Source organism: Polistes dominula, unplaced genomic scaffold, assembly GCF_049000335.1.
Source record: "Polistes dominula isolate Pdom_NZ unplaced genomic scaffold, Pdom_raw_medaka contig_17, whole genome shotgun sequence".
Classification (NCBI taxonomy): Eukaryota; Metazoa; Arthropoda; class Insecta; order Hymenoptera; family Vespidae; genus Polistes; species Polistes dominula.
In genome coordinates, this window is record NW_028301049.1 from 2,062,513 (window position 1) to 2,088,725 (window position 26,213).

At 29.3% G+C, this 26,213-nt stretch overlaps 6 protein-coding genes across 8 annotated transcripts; 3 read left to right on the forward strand and 3 right to left on the reverse strand.

The window, feature by feature from the left end:
* Positions 1 to 18: 18 nt before the first annotated feature.
* Positions 19 to 3,052, reverse strand: LOC107065994 (S-methyl-5'-thioadenosine phosphorylase). Of its 2 annotated transcripts, XM_015320176.2 has the most exons (8): positions 2,924 to 3,052; positions 2,605 to 2,794; positions 2,383 to 2,535; positions 2,089 to 2,249; positions 1,802 to 2,022; positions 1,516 to 1,718; positions 1,225 to 1,434; positions 19 to 1,131 (listed from the first exon to the last, which is right to left on the reverse strand). In XM_015320176.2, the coding sequence occupies exons 3-8, from the start codon at positions 2,401 to 2,403 to the stop codon at positions 1,093 to 1,095; spliced, it is 855 nt and encodes a 284-aa protein (XP_015175662.1). In that variant the 5' UTR covers positions 2,404 to 2,535; positions 2,605 to 2,794; positions 2,924 to 3,052; the 3' UTR covers positions 19 to 1,092. The 2 variants fall into 2 exon arrangements, with proteins under 2 accessions (XP_015175662.1, XP_089031843.1); XM_089175717.1 differs by lacking the exons at positions 2,605 to 2,794; positions 2,924 to 3,052 and having other exon boundaries at positions 2,383 to 2,563.
* A 359-nt stretch (positions 3,053 to 3,411) lies between these two features.
* Positions 3,412 to 6,038, reverse strand: Hat1 (histone acetyltransferase 1). Of its 2 annotated transcripts, none has more exons than XM_015320174.2 (7): positions 5,857 to 6,038; positions 5,309 to 5,461; positions 4,919 to 5,178; positions 4,611 to 4,767; positions 4,314 to 4,528; positions 4,055 to 4,206; positions 3,412 to 3,980 (listed from the first exon to the last, which is right to left on the reverse strand). In XM_015320174.2, the coding sequence occupies exons 2-7, from the start codon at positions 5,455 to 5,457 to the stop codon at positions 3,681 to 3,683; spliced, it is 1,233 nt and encodes a 410-aa protein (XP_015175660.1). In that variant the 5' UTR covers positions 5,458 to 5,461; positions 5,857 to 6,038; the 3' UTR covers positions 3,412 to 3,680. The 2 variants fall into 2 exon arrangements, with proteins under 2 accessions (XP_015175660.1, XP_015175661.1); XM_015320175.2 differs by lacking the exon at positions 5,857 to 6,038 and adding an exon at positions 5,627 to 5,768.
* Positions 6,039 to 6,424: 386 nt separating this feature from the next.
* On the forward strand, positions 6,425 to 7,925 carry LOC107065995 (MAD2L1-binding protein). Its single transcript, XM_015320179.2, has 2 exons — positions 6,425 to 6,946; positions 7,053 to 7,925. The coding sequence occupies exons 1-2, from the start codon at positions 6,528 to 6,530 to the stop codon at positions 7,414 to 7,416; spliced, it is 783 nt and encodes a 260-aa protein (XP_015175665.1). The 5' UTR covers positions 6,425 to 6,527; the 3' UTR covers positions 7,417 to 7,925.
* Positions 7,640 to 9,555, reverse strand: LOC107065997 (uncharacterized). The gene is made up of 5 exons (XM_089175542.1): positions 9,188 to 9,555; positions 8,830 to 9,107; positions 8,569 to 8,742; positions 8,411 to 8,492; positions 7,640 to 8,350 (listed from the first exon to the last, which is right to left on the reverse strand). Exons 1-5 carry the CDS (start codon positions 9,353 to 9,355, stop codon positions 8,150 to 8,152), a joined length of 903 nt encoding a protein of 300 aa, XP_089031668.1. The 5' UTR covers positions 9,356 to 9,555; the 3' UTR covers positions 7,640 to 8,149.
* A 323-nt stretch (positions 9,556 to 9,878) lies between these two features.
* On the forward strand, positions 9,879 to 13,705 carry H (transcriptional corepressor hairless). Its single transcript, XM_015320311.2, has 3 exons — positions 9,879 to 11,338; positions 11,422 to 12,225; positions 12,311 to 13,705. Exons 1-3 carry the CDS (start codon positions 10,996 to 10,998, stop codon positions 12,343 to 12,345), a joined length of 1,182 nt encoding a protein of 393 aa, XP_015175797.1. The 5' UTR covers positions 9,879 to 10,995; the 3' UTR covers positions 12,346 to 13,705.
* Positions 13,706 to 14,814: 1,109 nt separating this feature from the next.
* On the forward strand, positions 14,815 to 26,102 carry MTA1-like (metastasis associated 1-like). Its single transcript, XM_089175627.1, is given in 14 exon segments — positions 14,815 to 15,582; positions 17,178 to 17,245; positions 17,401 to 17,494; positions 19,889 to 20,023; positions 20,026 to 20,070; positions 21,565 to 21,816; positions 21,912 to 22,183; positions 22,313 to 22,501; positions 22,870 to 23,289; positions 23,377 to 23,974; positions 24,060 to 24,207; positions 24,297 to 24,328; positions 24,731 to 24,992; positions 25,093 to 26,102. Coding segments are annotated over 14 exon segments (2,754 nt in total). The 5' UTR covers positions 14,815 to 15,482; the 3' UTR covers positions 25,232 to 26,102.
* Positions 26,103 to 26,213: the final 111 nt, after the last annotated feature.

The following is a 26,213-nucleotide window of genomic DNA, read 5'->3' on the forward strand; positions in this document are numbered from 1 at the left end:
TATTATAAATGCTTTAAAAAAAAAAAAAAAAAAACAAAAACAAAAAAAAAGAACAAAGTGTTTTGGTACATATTTATTAAGAATTAACGTTGCACAATATTACTGTAAGTATAATAATGCAACACAACTGTGGCATTTTTGCTGTTATCACTTAGAAAAAATTCTAATATCGTATTTAAATAAAATAACAAAAAAAAAACCAGAACAATACAAAATATGCAGATATAAAATAATAAATATGTTTAAACAACAACACACAATACAGTATTAAATATTGCTTCTTAAATAGCTTGAAAAAAATATTATATAGCAATGTATTAAAGATGAAGGAATATATATATATATATATATGAATATAGATATCTAGTATATTTTTGCGAAAAAAAAAAATATATATATATATATATATATTCAACATTTGATTTATTATCATCCTAATGTTATTATTCGGTTTACAATATTTGATTTATTAGGAAATGATCTGGGTTGATCAAAACAAGGAACACACATATTTTACAATTTTATATTACACATCAAATTTATTTTATATATATATATGTGACAACAATTGTAAAAAATGTAAATGTAAAAAATTATAACAGAAAATTTTCATTTTCATTTAAATATTATTCGTCTGATATAAATTTAAAAATAATATTACTATTAAGATTTGCCACTCTCTCTTTCTGTGTATGTATAGAGACGCAAAATGCAATGTTTTAGTTTAAACAATGACAATACTTGAATAAGATTAAAATGTAAAGAGAAAAGATAAATCTTGCTATAAATATATTTGAGTAAGTTACTTAATGTTTATTAATAATATCAAATTAAATGTTGTATTATAATAAATAGAAAATTTCATTTTAAACGTTAGAAGAGAGTATTTACTGAAGATTTAAAAACAAACAAATGGAATGTGTTCTATGATTATTGGATCAAATACAAATAAATAGAAAATCTATTATTATATTTCAAACAAATTCAACATATTTAAACAAATTTTATATACAATTTTCTTCTTCTTCTTCTTTTTTTATTTAACTTATTTTTCAAAAATTTTATCCATAATTAATTGACGTTTTCTTATCGTCAAACATTATTCGTTACGTTACTACTTTTAATCAATTCCTGAAATGAATGAATTTTATTATTAGAACAAATCGTGTATTTAATTCGAGTCCATTCGGTTTGATTCAACTTCTTTTCAAAATAATATTTTACCTTCAAATTATTAATATTTTCATCCCAATTTTCTTCAGATATTAATTCAACAGCTCGTATAAGCAGATCTGTTATTCTATTAACATTTTGTTTGAATAATGCTAAAACATCAGCTGCATGTACACATTTCTCACATTCTTTCCAACTATCATAATCAGTTGCCATTGCTATAGCTCCATATAATAATCCTGCTTCTTTTGCTAGACAGACCTAAGTTAATAAAAAAAAAAAAATAAATAAATACTTAATTAAGAGAAGAATGTGAGTAAGTGAATTTAGAATCAAACATACTTCTGGATAAGTAGTCATGTTAATTAAATGTCCACCCCAAAGACGAAATGCATTACTTTCAGCTTTAGAAGAAAAACGTGGACCTTCTATTGTAACTACCGTTGCACCGTTTCTTACATCAAAGCCAAGATCATTCCCAGCCTGTAATAAAATCGTGGAAACGTCCGGATCAAATGCTGGTTCCATTGGTACATGACAAACACCTGCAAGTTTTATATGTTAATAAAAAATAATTCAAAATTATATATAACTAAATCTTTGAATATAAAATAATCACATAGCACACCTGGATATTTATTAGAAGTACCATCAAAGAAAGTACCCTCTCGCTTAGTCGTTCTATCCACAAAACTATCAGGTACAACTAATTGTCCTCTACCAATTGATTCCGTTAATGAACCGCAAGCAGTCGATGCAAGAATGTGTGTACATCCAGCAAGTTTTAAAGCTTGAATATTTGCACGATAATTAATATTAGTCGGAGTTATAGAATGACCCGGTCCATGCCTATATTAACAAATTCAATTTGTTTATAATATTATATAATAATTAAAAATGTGAAGATAAATTTACCTTGACAATAATATCACGTTTACTCCAGAAATAGTTCCATGATAAAGATTACTCGATGGTATTCCAAATTCATTAATTGCATCTTCACGTGTAGTTTCAGATTTGTAACTAAATATTTGTTTCTTTGGATCACTGAGTCCTGATCCTCCAATAATACCTACCTGTAAAAATACAAAATAATATACTTAATAAAAAAAAAAAAGAAATAATATGTATAATTATGAAAACAGAAAAAGAAAAATAGAACAAAATGGATGAAAAAAAATAATAATAAGTCATTTAATAAATTCTTACCTTAATTGGAATTTTCGACATTTTACAATAAGAAAAGTATTATTTATTTTGTGATAAGACCCTCTTCGAGAATATATATATATATAAGGTTAATTAAGAAAATAAACTTATTTCTTTTTTTGGAGGTTATGAAATTAACTGATAATTGTTTCACTGAAAAACAGAGTTATAAATTTTATTTATACTATTTACATTATGTTTACCGTTGTATAATGGTCTTACCTGAAAAAACAGAGAAACAGCAATAAAAGTTAATTTTCACCTCTCCTCTGTTCAGTCTATCTAATTTCTTATTATAATTTTAATTTATAGTAAGTATAAAGAGTATCGAAAACGCGTTTAACTTTAATTAAAGAGGATATTTTCTCTTTACATATATTTATATATACAGTAGTGTGTGTGATCAACAAATCTACAAGAAATAAATGATAAGAAATTGAAATTACTATAATGCATAAGAAATTGTACTTTACGAAACAATTGTTATAACATAAATTAATGTTTGTTTAAAAATTCAAATAATAAAATAAAATAATCGAACCTTTAATTTTCCAATAAAATCTCGATCATCAAAATCGATTCAAAGTAATCCCTGATATGACTCGCAACGTAATTATAGTTACATTATATTCTCGACCGTTACGTTCAACTTCGGACTTAATTGATATAGTTCCCGTATAGGGAGAAAAGGCGCTAGTGTATATCGTCGGTACGCTAGACGATATATGGTGGCGCCCCCAGAAATTCGTAGTAGAAAGAAGAAACTTCTAATCACAATCCCCCACTACTGATTTTTCATCATGTACGTGGAGATGGAATGTTTATAGATAAATAAATAAAATCAAGTTAAATTTTGACATATGGAATTGACAAAAATTACTTTCTTTTAAAATAACAGTTTTTTTTTTTTGATTCTTATATTTTGTCCTCAGCTTACAGTAACTAATAATACATGTGTGCTGCTTATGCAAAAATAATAATTTTTAATTAATAATTTTGATAAAACATTTTGAAATAAAAAAAAAAAAGCAAAAAATTATAATTACATAAACAAATGAATAACAAGAATTCTCAGAATAATATGTTAGATTTAAAAAAAAAAAGAAGATTCTTTTGAAAAAAAAAAAAAAATAAATGTTAGATAAATATGTATATATGTATAAAAAAAAGAAAATGCGCGCGCACACACACACACACACAACACGCATCGTATTTTGTAAATAGACATTATTTTCCAAGAATATCTATTTTGTAACGTTGTAAAAAATGTTCTTATATAATACGAAACAGTATTTTAATCATATCCTTAATCCAGCTTCTTCTTCCAAACGTTTAACGACCTTTTTATAATCTTCCTCTAAAATGCCATACAATTTATCGAGTATTTTTATACGTTGTTCCGTCGGAGGTAATGCAATATTGGAACGTTTGTTTAAACTTTTCAAAGCTAACTCTAATTTTTTAACATCATTTTGTTCGCGTTTGTAGGGAACATTCAGTCTTTTTTTCACAATTAATCTATAATCACGATATTCTTGTTCATTGGAAGTATCTGTTATTAATAAACGTAATATCTCGTAAACTCTGCGTGTTTGTTTCTGAAAATAAAAAATATCATTTATTAACAATATATAAAAGAAGATATGATAATAAGAATTATTTTATAATATACCTTATTAATCTTATATTGTTCTCTAGCTTCAGTAACCATATTCTTGCTAAAACCTTGAAGTAAATTTTTTCGTGAAAAACTAGGTAATTTATGACAATTAATTGCGTCTACATAATCCCTTATTCGTTGAAAATCAATAGAAGGATCTTCCACTAAAAAAAAAAAAAAAAAAAAAAGATAAAAAGATAAGGAATTATTAAACTATTATTAATTAAATAATTCAATTAAATTAAGAATTTAATTATATAAATTAAAATACCTGTTATATCTTTGACGTTACTTTTAGAAATATATTGAGTATAAATACCACGTAGTAAATGAGTACCAAGACCCAAATTTTGGAACAAAGGTAAAATTAATACCTGTGCAATACGTGGTCTAGTATGATTTGGATATGCATAATATTGATAAACAGTAGCAAAACCAATTGTTCCATATTGAGTATTTCCAGATACTGTTTTATATTTTTCAAACCTATTTTATATATCACAATTAATTATTTTTTAGTTCATTAAATAAATTATTGTCTTTAATAATATATTGAATGAATGCTTACATATTAAAATAATCCCATTGATCATCATCAATATCTATAAAATTAGCAGCATCAATATACCACAAAACAAATGTTTGTAGACGTTCGTGATATTCTTTAAAACCTTTACACGACATATCCGCTTTATAAATTTCGAATTGTCTTGCATTACCTCTATCTAAAATTCAAAATAAAATACATATATAATCAAATATTTTCACATTTAACGATAATATATTAAAGTGCAATAAAAAAATAAAACAACAAATGAAAATATGTTTTAAAGTAATGTGAAATTGAAAAGAAAAGAAAAGTTGAACGACAATTACCATTTACCGAAAAGGAATAAATTAATTCTCCGTATGGTCTAAATGTTTTATCCTTTTTAAGAGATTCAACAAAGGTATCTAAATTACTATGAATTTTAGGTGCTAGTTTACACGCAATTTTTGGCAATACTTCATCAGCTTCGACGTCATAAGTAAGTTTATTTACTTTTTCCGAATACGTCATGCCTAAATAAGTTTCTAACGAACCAGCTGAGTAATAAAGTTTCACTTTTAAGTCTTGATAACCAAATATCGTCTCGCTAATAAAGAAAACAAATATAATTTTATCATTATAATTTTAAATGTAATTATTTTGAAAATAATTTGTGTTATAAGACAATAAGGTAGATATAAGTATATAAATATATAGATATATATATATATATAAACCTGTCTCCGAATACTTGGTGAGACATTTCTGGTTTAAATGAAGTTTTATCATCTTCCAAATCATCAACATTACGTATTAATTTAAATTCCAAACATTCATTGCTGTCGACTACTAAATGACTTAAATGCCCTCCGTTTGAATCTTCCATGTTACTGAAATAAAAAATAGAAAGAAACTGTAAATGTAACTTTTACATATTCATATATTAAAAATATTCAAATTGTATCATGCAATATTATTTTATAATTTGCTTATTATCTTATTTAATCGAAATATTATAATTAATCAAATCTTAATTTTTTAAAATCTTTGTTTACAGGTTATAATTTCAGGAACAATGAAAAATATCTTAAAACACAAATGTCACGTAGAAACAATGAATCACTGCGAGAATTTTTAAACATGTAAAACAAAAGAAATTTATTGAAGTAATATTTAATAACGATATTTTCAAATTTAAATCACAAATATAACAAATACTATTCAACTACGATCCAACCCTTCTATTGTTATTCAAAAATTAACGACTTCAAGTACTGATATTTACCACTCGAATTTTAACGATTTTCCTTCGATTTAAATATAAGATATTTTGTTCTCAATATAATTTATGTTGTAATTATTATAATAATAATTATTATTATAATTATTATTATTACTTAAATATAACGAAACAATTATAAAATGACTTCGCGCCAAAAGTGAAAAGACTTATCCCCTTTGTCTACTATCTTTTCTATAAACATTAATTTTTTAAAATAAACTAGTATTTAAGTATTACCAACATTAAATACAAGTATTAAGTATTACCAACATTAAATACAAGTTGGTCACACTTAAGGTTCCATTTTTAAATAAATTAACTAAATTCATTTATTGTTTAATTATTAATGATATTTTTAATAATATCTTCTCATACCTATGTAATTAAATTAATTAATATTATTGTCATAGTTTATAATTATAATTATTTTTTATTCATATCATTTGAATAATATAAATGTAAGTTTTAACATCTATAGTATTCTTGATTTATGGTTATAAAGGAACAAAAATAACTGATAGTTATTTAATTTTTGTACACTCAAGTTGATTCTTAAAGTTGTTAATACTTGTTACTATATATACAAATATATAAAGCAGTTACACGTAAAAACCCAAATATACAATAAATATTTATGAAAGGTTGAATTTCTTGGTTATGTTAATAAATTTAAAATGTTTTCAAACAATCGTAAATGTGAAAAAGATATCAACGTATTATTAGATGAACCTCTAACAAGTAATTCATGTACGAAGCTTATTACAGAACTTTTGAAATATGTATTGTATCAAAAACAACAAATACCATTCACATATGATTCTTTGGTACACTTACAAAGAAAAAATAAAAAAATGGACAGAAATATATCATACATCAAAACTTTATCTAATTCTTTAACTAATGTGACTGATAATTTATCTTCTGAACTACTTGTTAAGAGTATCAAAGTTAAAGAAGTTATAATCATTATTGGACCAACAATATTATCACCAAAGTTGCAAATTACATTAGAATTACCATCGATAATGCTTGATAGTGTGGATCATTTACAATGTGAACATTCTTCGCAGAAACCTCTTTTGAATCTGATGAGGTAAATTTTATTATTTAATTAACTTTACTGTTACTTTATTTGTGTAGTTTTGATTATCAGAAAGTACAACTTTAATCTTTATTTTTCTATTTTTTTTTTTGTTTAGATCGATGCTGGAATGTACAGAATTTCAAGATGCTATGACTTTGCCTTTGGGACCTACGAACACCTTCGTTATGTTACAAAAAAGTGATAGCAATAGTATATCTAATTTCTTTTTACCTCAACCGCATTATATACCCTCGATACAAACATCGCAGAGTTTTAGAATCAAGTTGATAAATAATAATAAATTTAATATAAATTGTAATTGTACAAATTTAGTTCAAGTATATCGTGAACTTGGTAAATCTTATGAAAATGATTCTATAATTCAATGTGAGGAACAGTCAAATGAACAGACTGTACAAGCACCATTTAAATGGTATCAATCTAGAGAAATAATTAAAGGATTCAAATATGTTAGATAACTTTTAATTATAATAGGAATGAAAAGTACATTTTTTATAGAAGATTAATTTTATATTTTTTATCATATATTCGATTTTATATTTTCCTTCTCGTTCATATCATTCAGGCAAAATACATTTCATCTAATTAATTTTACTTTTATCTTTAATTATTTCTTATAATAAAACATTTTACATTGTAAAAAATCTCACTGAACAATTATTAACAATATTTTGATAAATATTTCTTTTTTATTTCTCATTTTATTTTTGTCGACGAGCTAACATATTAAATGATATTACATATATGTTGACTACTGTTTGTATTAATATTCAGTATTATAAAAAAAATCTTTATATAAAATAATAGTAAAGTAAAAAAATATAAAAGTAAATGTTTGATGTATAAATTTATATTTACTGTTTATACAAATAATATTTTATAAATTTAGTTAGAGAAACCTTTTTTTTTTTTATATATTTAAAAGAATCCTCACGTTTTACATTTTTTATAAGATTTATAATATTTTCCCAATAAAATGAATAAACATGCAACTCTCTTTTATGCAAAGTTTGATAGAACTGCGATAAGAATATAAGTAAACAAAAATTCTGAATCGACACTAGATACATAAAGGTAACAGAAATATCTTCTAAACATAATTACATAAATAATATAAAAGTATCATATTTTAAAATAAAGGATATGCAGTGTATTTTTTTTAAGTATATTTATGTATTTTATAAACGCATATCAATCCTTTTTCTTTTTTTCATTTTCAGATGATTCTATTTTTATGTTACCTTTATTAATATCTGAAGATGATGTATCTATGTTGTCTGGAAGTTCATAAATTCTAATTTTTAAAATTCTAAAATCTACAACTAATAGAATACGTATTAATAATAAAATTAAACCAGCAATCCAACTCCATGCCATTGTCCACGTCAAAATCTAATATAAATATTATTTTCAATATTCGATTAATATATTTCATTTAAATGTAAGTCTTACCTTTATCGTAAAAAATAGATTACATGCATTGTATCCATGAACATTGTATACTTCCACATAACTTTGTAAAACATTGCAGATCCTATATATATATAAAATATTGTTTTTATTAATTATATTTAAATCCATTGTGTGAGATTACCTTAAGCAACACTTACATTTGATCAGATACTAATTCAGAGTTTTTTGTTAATTCTACAAAAACTTTATACATGTCAAATTTAAAGGTTTTAAATCCTATTTCCAAATCATGTGCTACATAAATGGTAACTATTGCAAATATTAAATTGAAAAACAATGCAGGAGGGATAAGTCTCCATGGAGAAGGAATTCTAATTAGAAAAGAATAAAAATTAATAAAATAAATTAGAAATATAAATGTACAGATGATGCACCTATATAAAGATAAAAATACTTACATTTTGTAACTGTATCCACCTTTACCATGAACAGAAAACAATGCGATCCCTACAATACCCAATATACAAGAAAATAAGCTTATAATATAATAACATTCGCAATGCTTTTCATAATCATATTTAACGATAACATAATTTAACCAATTTTTATAATCTGGCTCAATGTTTTTAACTACAGTTTCACGTTCTAGGCAATCATTATTAGAATCAATTACTATTACATTAGATATGCTGTAGGTGTGTGCCCAAAGAGGACAATTTCCTCCAAAAATATTCTCCTTTAAATAATTCAAATAAGATTAATAGAGATATACAATTTTAATAATGTAAAAACAATTTAATATATTCAGATATATACCCAAAATATATAGAATAAAATTGCAGAACAATATCCTGATATTGTAGTTAAAAAATAAAAAAATATTTGAAAGGCTTTCCATAAAAGAGAAATTTGATTTGAATCACGCTCAATTAATTCTTCGTATTCTTCCAATAATTGCATTTCTGATAAATCTTTAAATAACATAAAAATAAATGACAAGATGACATATGTCAATAATAAATGATCTTATTTCGATTTTAAGAAAATTTAATTTTTTATCCTATAAAAAATGAATATGAATTTTAGCGCCACTTTTTGAGTATGCAAAATTCACGCGTTCTTATTGGTTAATGATCTATCAATGGAACTAGTGCGCGCATAGATGAATCCATATTTGATTTGTTAAAAAATACGCGGTAAATATTGCATATTATAATTTATTAAGTTTATATCCGATATGTAAACAGAATAAAATTAAATATTACGATAAAAAAAAATATAATTTAAAAATGGTTTAATTACGATTATGTAATACTATAATAGATATTGTTTATTTTTTAAAATTTGATTATTGAATAATTGTGATTATTAATATAATAATATTATTAAATATTTTGTATAAACTTTTAAATATTTACTAAATGAATATTCTCGTTTAATATAATAAGTTTGCAATAATTTTATAATATAAATCCAAATTGGCATAGATTGATTGTTGGAATTGAACTAAGAAACGGAGGAACGCGCGGATTGCGAACCGCCACAGTGTTGTCGATGGGAAGAGTACACGAAGGCGAGAATTTCTTGTTTTTTTACATTGAAAGATCGAAAATGATGAGAAAAATCATGGTGTTGGGACGTTACAAAGTATTATCGAACGAATAAGGCCAATTAACTGAATAACGTGAATATTAAGTGGGTGAAGTGAAACACATGTGTCGGCCGAAACGTGTTTTCCATTATAAAGTGCCGTGTGTCTCCCGTGTTTGGTCGAGGACAATTTCTCGTTTAGAAAGCCAAGTTTAATTTTAGTAAGAATCGTAAGAAGATCGTTAATATCTTCGAATTTAAGGATATATCGTTGCAATGTGGTTATTATCGTAAAGGAAATAGGGCTCGTTAGAAAAGGCGGCAGTGCGTGGGTGGGTGGGAATCTGGCGGCTGCCACTTATATATTACCAGATTCCTTTTCAAATTTAGCACTAAACTTTATTGGATTACCGATGATTAACATTATCCTACTTGAATAATATCTTGATGATTTTTTCTATGGGATATATGTTCCTTATACAATTTGCTACAAATTAGAAAAGAGAAAAAAAAAACAACAACACACACATATACACACATAGATTTCTGATTGATTGAATACTAGAGGAATGCTGCTTTCATAATCACTTCTTGTCAGGCACTGTCTTACGCATAAGTTTGCTTGTCTGAAAAAATAAATCTACCTGTCAACCATTGATATATCTTCCACGATGAACATTTTATGTAATAATAATAATATCTGATTTACGACAATGTTCAACAAGAAATACACATTTTCCAAAATAATATTTCACTCGATGATCATATTGTAAAAAACATTTGTATTATATCACCGATGTTGATTGACAGATGTTCCTTGAAATACATGTTTAAGAAACATGTTTCTGGCAAATGATATGACCAAAATACTTTAGCAAGATTGATCTACATCTCTGCTGGCACACAAAACTAATTCCATTAAGAAAAGGAAGAGAATATCTTGCATAGATTAGAAAATTTTCTAATAAATGTTGTCCAGAGGTTAAGGTATGGGAGCTCAAGTGGAGGAAAATGGATACCGGTAAAGTATCAGCATGCGTGAAAAGTCAGCAGAATGTCATGCTCACACAGGTCACGTGAGGGGCACGACAGAGATGTGCTCGCGTGATCCTCCAACATTGCACCCAACCCTTGCCAATACTAATGGTAAAAATACAAGTCCCCAACCAACACAGCATAGCGAACAACGTACCGATAATAATATTTTACCAACACCTGGAGGAAGGTTGAAATTTTTTAAAGATGGAAAGTTTATATTGGAGCTGTCTCATCGTCGAGATGGAGAACGAACTACATGGTATCCTGTTCCAAAAAAGACATTCTGGCCACCGGCAAGCACTCTACCCAATAGACAAGAGAGTAGCACTTCTCTTAGCGGTATGCTTTCAAAGAAATTTAATCTTTCTTTATATAAATATAAATAAATATGATAATGAATTAAAAATATTACATATTTGCAGTTTCTGATGATAATTCTTCGATTCAATCGAGCCCTTGGCAAAGAGACCATTGCTGGAAGCAAGCTAATCCCAGACGCAGGATATCTACAGAGTTCAATTTTTATTACCATAGAAATCCAAAAAGCCGCCTATGCGCGTATCCACGTTTGGTAGCACGCAAACGTCGTCGTCCACACGATCCTACATCCTTAATGCTTATTCCTGAATCCTCAGTATCTCATATTAAATCATTTCGTAAAGTGAACGATACATCATCTGGGAAAGCTTTAAGTTTGATAGTTGAGAAATTAGCACGTCTTCTTGATCCTAATGTTGTTTCACCTCGCAAGCGTATTTTAAGGGAATTGGAAAGAGTTTCATTGGAGGATCAAGCATCTAAAAGGCGTGCTACTCCTCAACCTGTTAATATAACCAGTACTTCTACGCCTTCTCCAAAGCAGTTATCTTCATACAGTATAACTAGTATCTTAGGAGAAGATAAACCAAATCCTGAGCCAGGATTTTTAAGAAATTTATTGAAACCAGATGACAGGCAACCTGTGAAATACTCATCGAGTAACTCTTATCCAAGAGTGCGAATGGACCCTTATATTGGATCTACCAATGCAACTGTACATCATTCGCTCTATGGTGTTCCAATGTTGCCTCCTGGACCATATAGAGCTCCATTATGGATGCAATATCAGCCACCAATTCATTATCCACCCCCTTTGCCATTATTTGTCCCACCACCACCTCATCCTTCATCTCCACCTGTACATCATTACAAAGACTACAGAGAACAAACGCTTACTCCTCCTTCAGGTAGATTTTTTTTTCAATATTCTTTATTAATTATTAATTGAACATATATTTACAAAAAAATAATTGTATATTCGTTATACTTTAGATATGCCTCTAAATCTATCAAAACATGCTGGTTGAATCTCAGGATCCCATAAATTGGTGCCTTATCAATGGACAATTCTATGAAAACACTGCCCCTGCAACAAAAACGCGATATATTAGTATTTTTTTATCCATAAACAATAATATCATAGTAAGTAGGGATGTGCAACCAGAAGGATAACATCTGGATATGTTATACTTGTATATACAAATGCATAAGCAGTCAACATTGGCATATAGATATTTTAGATTATTACCTAATTATATAACGAGTAGTATTTTTTATTAAATTTAAAAAAGAAAAGATACTATTGGTTCTATGTATAAAAATATTTAGAAATTTTTTATGTGAATTGATGTCATCAATGTTTTTTTTTTTTTAAATTAAAGAGAATTTAAAGTGAACTTTTGGACGTATAAATGATACGATATATATGAGCATAGAGACAATTTAATATTAAGAAAAAAAAATTCTATTCTTGCTCATCTTTTTTTATATTCGATGATAAAGTACATGATTTTCATGTCATGTAGAAAGAAAAGTATGCTCTCACCTTGTGCATATGCATTATTTTGTTGTTCTTATTAATGTTATTATTACCTTTATTATTATTTTATTATTATTATTTTATTAATATTATTATTATTATTAAAAGGTACGATTATCCATCGTAAAAAAGATAGAATTATGTACAGAACAGATTATTGCCTATATAGTTAGCATATTAATAATTCTCACAAATAATAGTATATAATACATCTATTAAGTTAGGATAATCGCGTATTACAACCGTATACATTTATTTATACGTTGACAAGACAAGATCACTTTATAGAGAAAAAAAAAAGGAAAAGACCATAGGGTGTGCCTTACGTAACTATTGAAATTTCATGAAATTAAATTATAAACATTTATGAAACAGTGTATTATTATTTTCATTATTACATTATAAAGCACTTATCTTATTTCTATCATTACTATTATTATTATTTTATTATTATTATTATAACTACAACTACAACTATTACTATTATTGCTAAAATTACTAGACTATTACAATTGCAACTGCTAGTGCTATTATTATTATTATTATTATTATTATTATTATTATTATTATTATTATTATTATTTTTATTATTATTATTATGTATATGTACATATGAATATAATCCTGTGTTACGTATTCGCATCAAATCGACACGTTCGTCATTCTATTTATTGTTAGTCAGGTGCATTACCAAACATTTTCACATTAAAACAAAAAAGAAAGAAAGAAAAGAAAAGAAAAAAGAAGAAGGCAATCTCGTATAAGCTTAGCGTCTTAGCGAGTAATTTTAATTATCTTTTTACATAATACTTTTTAACAATACAAGAGAAGAATACTAAGAAGAGGAAAGAAGTATGTGACTGCGCGTAAGGAAGTGTATAGAAAGACTAATTTCATAAATATAAATATTTCATAAATTAATTAAAAGTGAGTTTTTATTTAATATATGATTATATTATGATTAATATATGATTAATTTATGATATATTACATTTAATTTATATTAAATTGTATGTACAATAAAAAAGAAGATAATACATTAAATGTTATGTGCATAATTAACGATTAATTATCGATAAATTTTAAATCTCGCGCTTAAATTTAGCGAACGTTTAATTGGTACATTTTGGCATGGTGTTACTAGTTTTTAAATTTTTTACCAAAAGTAAAACAACCAATGAACAAACGAGAGAACAAATAAGTGGCGCTTGAGTTGGTGGTAATTTATAAAATGTCAAATTCTCTAGCAATGATTCGACCAATGATCGTGCTTTGTAGTGTTCATAACAGCGTTCTAAGTTTGCGTACGTTAGTTAGGCCATAGTGTCGTTGTGATCTCGAAAAGGACATCTTACGAGTGTCGATTGAATTTCGATTCAATCATCCGATCTTTAATTTTTGTTTTTATTAAAATAAAAATATTATTTAAATAAGAATAAATTAAAAAGTATAGTGGTGTAAAATAATTAATAAAGTAAAAGAATTCAAGTCTAGCGAGTAGAAAAAAATAGTTTATTACAGTATTGGTAAGGGTGGTAGCAGTGATGCTGGTGGTGGGAGAAAAGATCGTACAGCCTGCTCGCGCTCGCGGCAGAATGAAAATGGCGTTGTTCATTTGTGAACGAAGTAACGGACATTGACTATGTAACGCACTTATTTTTTTTCTCTTTTCGCTAATATTCGTATCCTCGTCATATTGTTGTATATTCGCCGCCTTTCGTGTTCTTATATTTAAATCGTTGTAATTACGTTATAAATAGGTGAAGAACGAACTAAATATACGAGAAATCAAATCGAATAGATACGAGTTATATTCAAGAAATTAGATATAGACGATACACGTATATATTATATATATATATGATATATAAGTCGCATATATATATATATATATGTATATATATGTAATACATTGAAAGAAGAAGGAAAAAGGAGGGAGATAGAGTAAAGAGAGTTGAAACTGTGCGCGCGTGCGGCGTTGTTTCCTTTGCTCAGTTCTTCCGCGTGCGTCGTCGTCGTCGTCATCATCATCATCACCGTCATCTTCATCACCGTCGTCGTCGCCGTTGCTGCCGTCGTCGCCGTCATCGTCATTTACTAGAGGTGGAGGTGGAAAAGGGGCAAGAGTAAAAGAAGATCAAGAGGAGAAGAGAAGAGAAGGAAGAAGAAGAGGTTGAAGAAGTGGGGGAAGAGGTGGCGAAGAGGAGAAGGGAGGAAGAGTAGAGTAGTCTCCTGGTCGCTTTCGGACTCGTCGCGTCGAGAGTGGCAGTGCTGTAGTGAGCCAGCTGCTGGTAAAGAAGCGCGCGGTACTCGTGTAATGTGAGAGATAAAGATAGAGATAGAGACACATACACAGAAAAAGAAAAGGGACGAAGGGGGACGAAGGGAGAGAGAGAAAGAGAGAGGGAGAGAGAGAAAGAGACAAATACAGAACCTCTACATAAGACTGGAAAGAAGAAAAATAAGAAAAAAAAGAATAATAAGTAGCGTGCGCGAGAGAGAAGAAAGAGACAACAAACACGATGAAGTGACACCGCGACGTGATTAAATTTTCGTGGACTGGTGGAAAATAAGTGATTCTGGGGGGCCGATAAATTCGCGTCATTGAAGGACGAGTTCGTGCCGATGCCGGCCGAATACCGAGAGAACCACGAGAACGCCAATTTTCCTGTTGGGGCTGGACAGGACGCCAGCAACATGACGGCCAACATGTACCGAGTGGGAGGTAAAGTATTACAACCAAAGATACTCCCCCCAACAAAAAATACCATAGAAAGAAAGTATAATAAACATATACCTTCGTTCTTGCCTCCCCCTTTCATAAAAAATAATAGAAAAAAGATATTATATTTGGAAGGTACGTTAACGCGAAACCTCTACTCTACCATAGAGCTGGAGCACCAAACAACGCGGCTTTAATTAACCTAGGACAAATTAATGTTTGCAAATGGCATCGCTATGGCGTCCCCATTTTACCCCATTTTCTCCCCGCGCGCGTGAGACCCCCTCTTCTTTTCTCTCTTCGTCTTCCCCCTCTTCCCCTTCTCCCGTTCTCTCCCCCTGTAGCCCCTCTTCTCTCTTTCTCTCCCCCCCCGCATCTCCCTCTTTGCCTCTTCCTCCTCCTCGCCCTCTTGCTACCGCTTCCCCGCTACCGTGCAGCGTCCTGTACGTCTACGTCTGCTTTTCTCTTTCCTCCCTACCGTTACCCTCCCGCTACCCTCCCGCTATTCCAACCCCCCTTTTCCTCCTCTTCTTCCCCGCACTCAGCCACTCATTCCCCCCTTTTCTCCTCCCCCTCGCTCTCTCTCTTTCTCTCTCTCTCCCCATATTTTACCTATCTCCCTACCACCCCATACCGGACCCACTATTGCTCCTTCCTTCGGGTCATGCTAATTTCTTGCACGATGAATCCCGTTGATTGAAATCATTTCTTTGTATATATATATATATATATTTTTAATTATATACATATATGTATATATATATGTAAAGTATTTTTACATAAAAAAATTCTTTTCTATTTTCTTGGAGAAACGCGTTGGGTAGACTTTGAGTATTTGAAATGGTGGAATTGTGTGATGGTTCGTTCTCTTTCTGTTTACCCGCCAATCTTTTCTAACTATTTCAGACCATCACCATCAATATGACGAATATTTCATTATAGTTTGTGTTTTGTTTAATTAAAGAGAGTATAGATTTAAAGATTTTTATGATGAATCAGTGGGAGAATTTTGAAAGTAAAAATATTTGGTAATTCTTGGAAATATTTGAGAAATTTAAAACTTCAATAAGCAATTGTCTATAAATATGTAAAAGAAGATCTACAAATTGAATGGTTTATTTGAATTTTGGAAAATATTAGAAAGAGAGAGAGAGAGAAGGGTCCTCTTACTTATATTTTAATATGTGTGCATACAGATACAAAGTTCAAAATCGTCTGAATCATTGTAGGACATTTTTCAGGATTGCAATTCTTTATTTCTATCTTATCTTTTTATTGAAAAAAATGAAAAGAATATTTCTAGGAAACTTTGGTCATTGTAACTTTCTATTTTTGTTTGTATGTTTGTTTGGTCAGAAGAATAGAAATGTTGTTTAGTTTCTTTCAAGATAACAAATAATTTTGAAATGATTTTATTGAAAAATTAGTAACAATACTTATACTAGTTAAAAATATTTTTGTATATATTTAGGAACATTAATATTTCTATTATTACTTACTATTATTTATAATTAATATATTTTATTATATCTAAGTATTTCTAGTTATATGAAATTATATTTAATATTGAATTAACAAATGTATTGATATTATTTCAGATTATGTATATTTTGAAACATCTTCCACTTCTCCTTACCAAATAAGAAGGATAGAAGAGTTAAATAAGGTAAAATCAAATTTAATCAATAATTTCATTTAAATTCATCATCTCATATGTACGTTGGTCATTTAAATATTATCTGATATTTACTTTGATTATTTAATAAAACAATACACTCTTATGATATATCATATATTAACATATTATTATATTTTTTTCAGACTCCAAATGGAAACGTTGAAGCAAAAGTCATGTGTTTTTTTAGGCGGAGGGATTTACCCTCTACTTTAATAGTATTAGCAGATAAACATCAGTGTGAGTACAAATCCATGGGTTTCTATAAATTTCTATTTGATTAAAAATAAGTAATATAAATCAAAATGTATAAAACATTTTGATTATTTGTTCAGAGTTAAATGATAATTATGATGAGGAGGAAGAAGATGAAGAAGAAGGAGGATTTATTTATCTTTCGAACATTCTTTATATTTTAAAAGTAATGACGGATAAAATATATGTTGTTAAATCTACCTAAGATTCTACGTTTTTAACAAATGAAAAAATACATTAGTATGATTAGTACATTAACGAGTACGTATGGTAAATGTATATGCATATTTATATATAAACATATTCATTATTTTTATACAAATAATATTCAATTTAAAATATAAATTTAGCTCGCGCACCTGTAGCGATTAGAAACAAGCTAGACAAGACTGCAACCATGTTATATAAAATAAGGCTTAAAAAACTAAACTTTAAACAAATACATAGATACTATATATATATACATATACTTATATCTATATACATGCAAATATACATAAACATACGTGCTCGTAAATACATTTGTCAATGATAAAGCGACAGAATACGATAGAAATGGAAGAGGTACGTGTATGCATGTGTCGTCTACGCGCGCTCTTTCCTATATACATACATTCAAATATATATATGTATATATACATATTATATATATATATATATATGTATATATACATGTGGGTACGTGTATGTGAGAGTGTGTGAGTCTCCGAAACTCTCTCGATTTTTCCTTTGCAGTGGCAAAGATAATGAGACGTGGGGATTGAGGGGGCAGCTGGGGGGTAAGGGTGGGAATGTATAATAAGTAAAGTTGGGGGGTGGCAGTGGGGTGGAATGGGGGTTGTATCGATCTGCTGGGGGTGGCAGTCGGAGGTTGGGGGAGGAGGAGGTGGAGGTGGCTAAGGGGGGAACGGGGGAGAAAGAGGAGGGGGCGGTACACCCGCCAAGGCCCCCATTCCACCTCCACCTTTCCTCCCGCCAGCCTCAACTAAATGAATGACTGACGCAGGGGTTGGTTGGGTACGTGTTATGTGTGTTCTCTCTCTTTCTCTTTCTCTTTCTCTCTTTCTCTCTCTCTTTTGCACGTACACATATACACATACTTACAAATACATCCAACTCGCCACTACTCTCTTTGGACACTGCAATACATACGTATACACGTATCACGAATGGAAAAGGACGAAGGTATACACACACACATATATACATTTATACTTATACACACACACACACAGGCGAGTGTGCGAGCCTGGGCAAAACTGGTGGCGGTGGTGGGCCTCCACTAGCCATCTTCGTTTTAAGCATTTGTTCCCTCCTCAGCCTCTCACCATGCCTCCTCTTCCTCTTCATCCACCTTCTCCACCACCTCAACCCCATCTCTACCTCCATCTCCACCCCCTCATCCTCTTCCTCTTCCTCCTCATCCACCACCTCCTCATCCTCCCTTCTTTTATGTCGTGCGCGAGTAAGAATGTGTATGTGAGCATCCGCTCTCTTTCACTCTTACGTGCTTCTACTTGTGTATTGTATCTCTATCCGCCGGTATTTGTTTCAAATCAGACTCTCCCTATTCTACCTCTCGTTCCCCGCATTTCGAGCTGTACAAATTTTCTGAAAAAACCTATCTACAATCTATGCATATTATATATATATATATATACATATACATATTTTAAACAAATACACATATACTCTAAGAGTATGCAGTATGAATTTCTAACTATCTTTACTACAAATATACATTTTTATTATTGCTGTGTGTATGTTGGTATGTTTACTTCTTTTCTCAGTTTGAAAAATGAATGAAAGATTGTTATAAATATTTGAAATACGTATAGTAAGTTACTAATATATTATATCTATTCTCGTGTGTCTGTTATTAATCAATGAATTTTTACTATTACTGTTTGCAAATTAAGAAAGGGGAAAAGTAGATTTATTTCTATCGTATGTGTTATAATATAAATGTACTATATATAAATATATGGCAATGACAATTGCCATTATTTAAAAATGATATTATTTGGTAGCTCGTAAAAGTAAGTTTTGAGCGTTAATTAAATTAGTAAATAGAAACGTGGATGGGAATTGGCTAATTAAATCAAAATTCTATTTATATATAATGATATATATAAATATATATCAATATATATAATATTTATCTATACGTAGCAACAAGAAACACGTAGAAGAAATTTATTAGTTTATTTCATGTTTAAAAAGTTTCTAAATAGTATGTAGTTTGTAGACACTAGACTTTTGTTTTTATTTTTGTATTGAGTTTAGTTTTGAAAAAAACAAAACAAAAAAAAACAAAAACAAAATACAATTATAAATAATCAGAAATAGTAGAGTTGGGTTTTGTAATGAAAATTCCAGTGGCAAGTGCGGAGCAGCAAAGGTCAGAATCTCCTGCAAGCACACAGAGTACGAAACTGGAGAATCCAGATTCTACTAAGGAAATCACTAATAAAGATGGGATTGGCCCAAAAGTGATGAACAAAGGGGGCGGGAAAGGGGCTGGCTGAAGGCCCCGCTATCGGAGGCCCAAGAGCCCCATGGTGAGTGAGCAGTCGATTAGAAAGTGATCACTACAGATGAATCTAATAAAAATATATATCTAATATCAAGATTTTGATATCTTTAAGATTAGAAATTAATAATATATTGTATAGACTTATTTAATAATTTTTTATATTAGAAAAAACTTTATTGTTTTAGTATTCTAGTATTTTGTTTTTAGATAACGATATAGAATATTTTCAATGTTTTGTTCTTGTTACTAGAATTTTAATTAACAAATGTTATTAGAGTATGAATATTATTGAATGATATAATTTTGAAATTAATATATATGTATATATAAGGAAATAAAATAAGTAGTTGTAGATTCATCGGTAAGGGTCACGATTGTGCTCCTTAATTATTTCATTAGTTGTATATAGAAGCCAGTGATGATGTAAGGCTACAAATTCAACGGCGGGATTTTAAAATTCTTTGTAATCTTGGTGTTTGCTGTAAGAAAAAGCTGAAAAATTCACTGTAAGGCCAAAGAGACAACAATTTGGGTTAATCGGAGCTTCTCGTTCGTAGTTTTTACGTAAGAAGTTTTCGGTAACTCATCTATAAATGTAATATTTATAGAAAAACCCGTACATCTTCTATTCATCATGCAAATACTTTCATATTGCATTCAATTTTTAATATAATATCATATATTTGCTAACTAATATATGATATAATATTTTGTTATATATTAAATATATGTTATATATATATATATATATATATATATATATATATATATATATATATATATATATTTAATATATTACGTCTAGTATAATAAATATACATATTTGAAATTTATTCATGAAACATTTCGATTTCTTGATGATATGTTTAGCTTCATTTTGATTTATCATTCTTGTCAGCATCATTATCATCATCATCATCTTCATCGTCATCAATTCACGAACAAATCCCGCCGTATAGAATGATGATTCTTTAGTAATCTGAGGCTTCTCTACATATTTTGTTCTATTAAAAAACAAAAAACAAAAAAAATTAAAAAAAAAAAAGAATACTTTTATTTTTATGCTATGAATGTTATTATCGACTTTTACAATTATTTTTGCACCTTTTTTTGTTGTCCGCTCTTGCTAAGTATCTTTTGGTTTCATTTATTTATACTGCGCATTTTGATTGATTCTGCCATATCCCTGCGTTTCATTTACATTTGATTTAATCGTATGGAAAATATTCATTGTTGATAATAAAAAAAGAAAAAAAGGCATTTTATGTTACAATGAGCAAGTATTAAATATAGTTACAAATTTTTTTTTTTATTTACATTGAAAGATATATTCTAATGAAAAATATACATTTTACTGAATTTTATTATGTTTTTTTTTTTCATTTCTTTCTTTCTTTTTTTATTTATTTATTTATTTATTTATTTTTAAGCAAAATATCATTTAAGCTTTTCGTAATATTAGTTTATTTATCATAATATATACAATTGCAATAGTATATTTCTTTCTTTTTAAATACAGGCATGGAAGAAACTGTAGTAGGACCTGGAGGAGTAATGGAACTAAGTACTAAACAACGTCATCAAATGAAGCATAGAGAACTTTTTTTATCTCGACAAGTGGAAACAATGCCTGCCACACATATAAGAGGCAAATGCTGTGTGACTTTATTGAATGAAACAGAATCGTTATTAAGTTATCTAAATAAAGAAGATTCCTTCTTTTACTGCTTAGTTTTTGATCCAGCTCAACGTACTTTATTAGCAGATAAAGGTTATTATTTTAATGATAATATTAAATTGATCATTTGTTTTTTTTTTTTTAAATGTTTACTGTATTTATTCATTTATCATATTAAAATGTTATAGGTGAAATTAGAGTAGGAAGTAGATATCAAGCCGATGGAATAGCACCGGCACCTTTAACACCTACTGAAAGAGAAGCAGATCCTCGCAGATTACAAGAATTAGAGACATTAGTCTGGACGCCACGTCATTCATTGACAGATCGTCAAATTGATCAATTTCTTGTTGTTAGTCGATCTGTTGGTACTTTTGCTAGAGCTCTTGATTGCTCTTCATCAGTCAAACAACCCTCTTTACATATGTCCGCAGCTGCTGCATCCAGAGATATTACTCTAGTAAGTAACATTTGTATGTAATAATAATAATAATAATAATAATAATAATAATAATAATAATAATAATAATAATAATAATAATAATGATATTCAAACTATCGGATATATATCTAAATCGTATCATTTTAGTTTCATGCAATGGATACTTTACATCGACACAAGTATAATGTAGCTGAAGCAATGTCATCATTAGTGCCTAGTACCGGTCCGGTATTATGCAGAGATGAAATGGAGGAATGGAGTGCTTCAGAAGCAAATTTGTTTGAAGAAGCTCTTGATAAATATGGAAAGGATTTCTCTGATATACGTCAAGACTTTGTAAGCATATTAATATTTAATTTAATATACAGAAGGATGAGGTTAAAGTCGCGCATCATTGAAGTGTACCCTATTGTTGTACCTAATCATAGAATTTAGTAATCAATCAATGTTTCATATAATGTATTAAGTATAAAAACAATTCTATCATTAAAACCGCATTATTTATTTACATTTATATATTTAAAAGTTGTTTACATCTTAGATACGGTGTTCTCAAATCGTTAACTGTTATTTATAAATACTTTGAAATTTGATTATTGAATAATTTGTAATATGCGTTGATGTGCGACTTTTGCCTCATGTTGTATAATAATATCTTATTTCAAATATATTTTTAACACAATATATAATTTAATATTTCTCAGTTACCTTGGAAAACATTGAAAAATGTAATTGAATATTATTATATGTGGAAAACGACCGATCGTTATGTACAACAGAAAAGGGTAAAGGCTGTAGAAGCAGAAAGTAAATTAAAACAAGTTTATATACCAAATTATAATAAAACACCAGTACCTTCGTCTACGGCATCTGGAACTACGATTGTTCCTTTGGGAAATGCTAATAATTCTAATGGAAAACCAACTAATATATTAAATGGCAATAGTAACGGCAATATGGCAACTGATAATACTGGTATGCTTATGGTTGGTGTTGGTGGAAAACCATGTGAAAGTTGTCAAGGCATGCAAAGTTCGCAATGGTATGCTTGGGGCCCATCACACATGCAGTGTCGTGTATGCCATTCGTGCTGGATGTATTGGAAAAAATATGGTGGACTAAAGGTATATATATATGTATATTATTGTTTTATTAAAAATATTTTATGTAATTAAGTATATTAAAGATATTTAATGAAATATTCATTCTAGACTCCATCTCGTATGGATGATGTAGATTTAGAACGAAAAAGAGGTGGTGCTGGATCTGACGAAGAAAGTAAAGGAATTGGTGGTGCTCATAGACCGCATCGTTGCAGCATTCCTTCTTGTGGTAAAGAATTTAAACTGAAGGCTCACCTAAGCCGACATTATGCCAGTGCTCATGGTGTTGATTTAAGAAGCGGAGCAAGTGGGGGTGGTGGCAGTGGTTCACCACGGCCTGTTATGAAAACTCGTTCAGCATTTTACTTACGTACACCGGCATTAGCGCGAGCTGCTCGTCGACTTTGCGCTGCGCAGTTGCGTACGCGTCACGCTGCCAGAGCACCTCATCAACCTGTGAATCCGGCTCCATTACGGCACTATTGTTCATCCCCTCAATTAACTTCAAAATCTCCTTCTGAATTGCGCATGTTAGCGCGTGCATCTCGACCCAGACCTCGTCCACGTGTTACTGATATAGCCACGCGTTTAGGTGATCATCCTTCTCCAAGACAACCAGGCGATTGGGATTGGTTAACACTTACGGCACCAGCACAACGTAAACAACCAGATCGTGTTTCGTTTCCTCGTCCTCCTAAAGCACCTGGTATGTTTATATATTTTATTTATATCATTTTTTAATATTATTAACAATTTTTCATTAAGCTATTTATTTATTTCTTATCTTGCAGATGGTAGTCTTTTATATGAAAGAGTACCAAATAAACCAGAAGTAGACAGACTTACATTAACTCCTCCTCAAGTACAGCCTGCTATGCAAGCTCAACAAACTATATTGAAACGCACAAGGCCTCCATTTGATGAAATCAATGGTTCGGATGGTAAGTTATAGTAATACTTAGTGATATTAGAATTTTTTCTTTATGGTTAAAGCCTATTCCCTAGTATTGAATGTTGTCTCTGTTTACTGGCTACTACTCTGATGTGGATTGGGACGAAGGTAAAATACAAATTTAACGAACAGAGAAAGCAAAAATGAACATGAATGTTGGACTGTTCACATGACATTTGAAGATTTTATATGTCTTTATGAATTATCACCGATTATATTTAAAACAAAAAAAACAAGTATTATCAAACTAATTTATTTTAACTTTAACACACATGAAGCTTAAATTTAAAAGAAAAGAAGAGATTTGTTAGACTTTAAACAGTATACAACACAGTTTTTAAGATTTACAATTTTTTGTTGTTGATTAATTTATTAGAGGTATATATTTATTCCAACAGTATGTTTTAGCGATGCTCTTGCGTACATGGATTAAAAACATGAACGAGTTTAAAAAGAAACTTTACAACTGACTAACAGTTTAAAAAGATATCTTGTGTTATTATTTTACAGGTATTTCCCTAAACCCAGGGCTCTCCAGTGGTCCAACACCTCCCAAAAGGGCTCATCATTCTCAACAGTTACATCCAAAACATACTTTGGAACATACTGCTCCTGCAGTTCTTCCATTAGCACCGCCGCTTAATGGAAGACCTGTACCTCCGAATTCTTTATCACTTGGTCCACCAATATCTAGAAGTAATGCTCGCAAACAAGTCATTTCCTGGATGGATGCACCAGATGATGTTTATTTCCGTGCTTCAGACCAGACAAAGTTAGTAATAAGAATATCAAAATATAATTATACAAATTTATTAAAGTTACAATTTTATTCCATGTTTACAGACACTAATAGATAGAATTATTGTTTATAGACGAATTAGAAGAACTTTGTCATCGGTGGAGTTACGAAGAGCAGCTCGTAAACCATGGCGTAGATTACCGGCACCTTTACATGCACCTCATTCTCAAAGAACGGTACGTGGAGATGACATGGTCGTCATACTCGACTGAATCGGTAATGTGAACGTTTAAGCAGCTGATTCTTAATAAGTATCCGCTGTTATTGGGATTATTGTGTCATCGGTATACTTCAGTGCCAGGGTGACGGCTGTTGTTAAGACTGCAGCTATAAAAAGCGTATTATCATTGAGAACAACTTTGAAATTGATAAGAAAATATAATTAACTGAGAGATCTAATGCTTGCTATAGTGGCTGGCATTAGTCGAATCCCGTTAAATAAAACAGCGAGTCGTCGAAAAACTGAAGGCCTCACTTATCCGAACCTGCATGTTGCACTGAACATTACCAATCATAACTTCACATGTAAGGACGAAAGATGAGTAAAATTAATGAAGTTAAATGTTCTTCATTGAACTTTAAAAGAAAAAAATTAAAATAAAAGTAAAAGTAAAATAAAACAATTAAAAATGGTATAAACAAAAAAAAAATCGTAAAACTAAAAAAAGGTAAAATAATTGCAAGTAAACAAAAAAAAAATCCAAGTCATTCGAATGAAACATGATTTTCTATTCGTATTAATTATTGTTGTTATTAATAATAATTATTAATAATTGAATGTACATATAAATCATACACCATTCATACAGCATAGCCAGGCAACAACAACAACAACAACAACAAATTAAAAACTTGTCCTGATCCGTTGGACACAACTTCAATGTTGGATAAAAAAAAATTGGCTCATATACACGCGCAATAATGTTGCGTACGTACATTTGTACGCGCATACAGAAACGAATGTGAGAGAGAGAGAAAGGGTCAGAACGTAAGAGAGAAAGAATGCTCACTGTGAATATTTTTATTAAATTTTCAAGTTTGATGACTTCCGTCGCAACAATTAATAAATAAACATAAGCATAAGTGGAAGAATATATTTAGTTTCTTAACCTAGACAATCCATCCTTTTTTATATATCATATATATTTGTATAAAGTTTTACAAAATTTATTATTTTGATGTATTTATAATGTT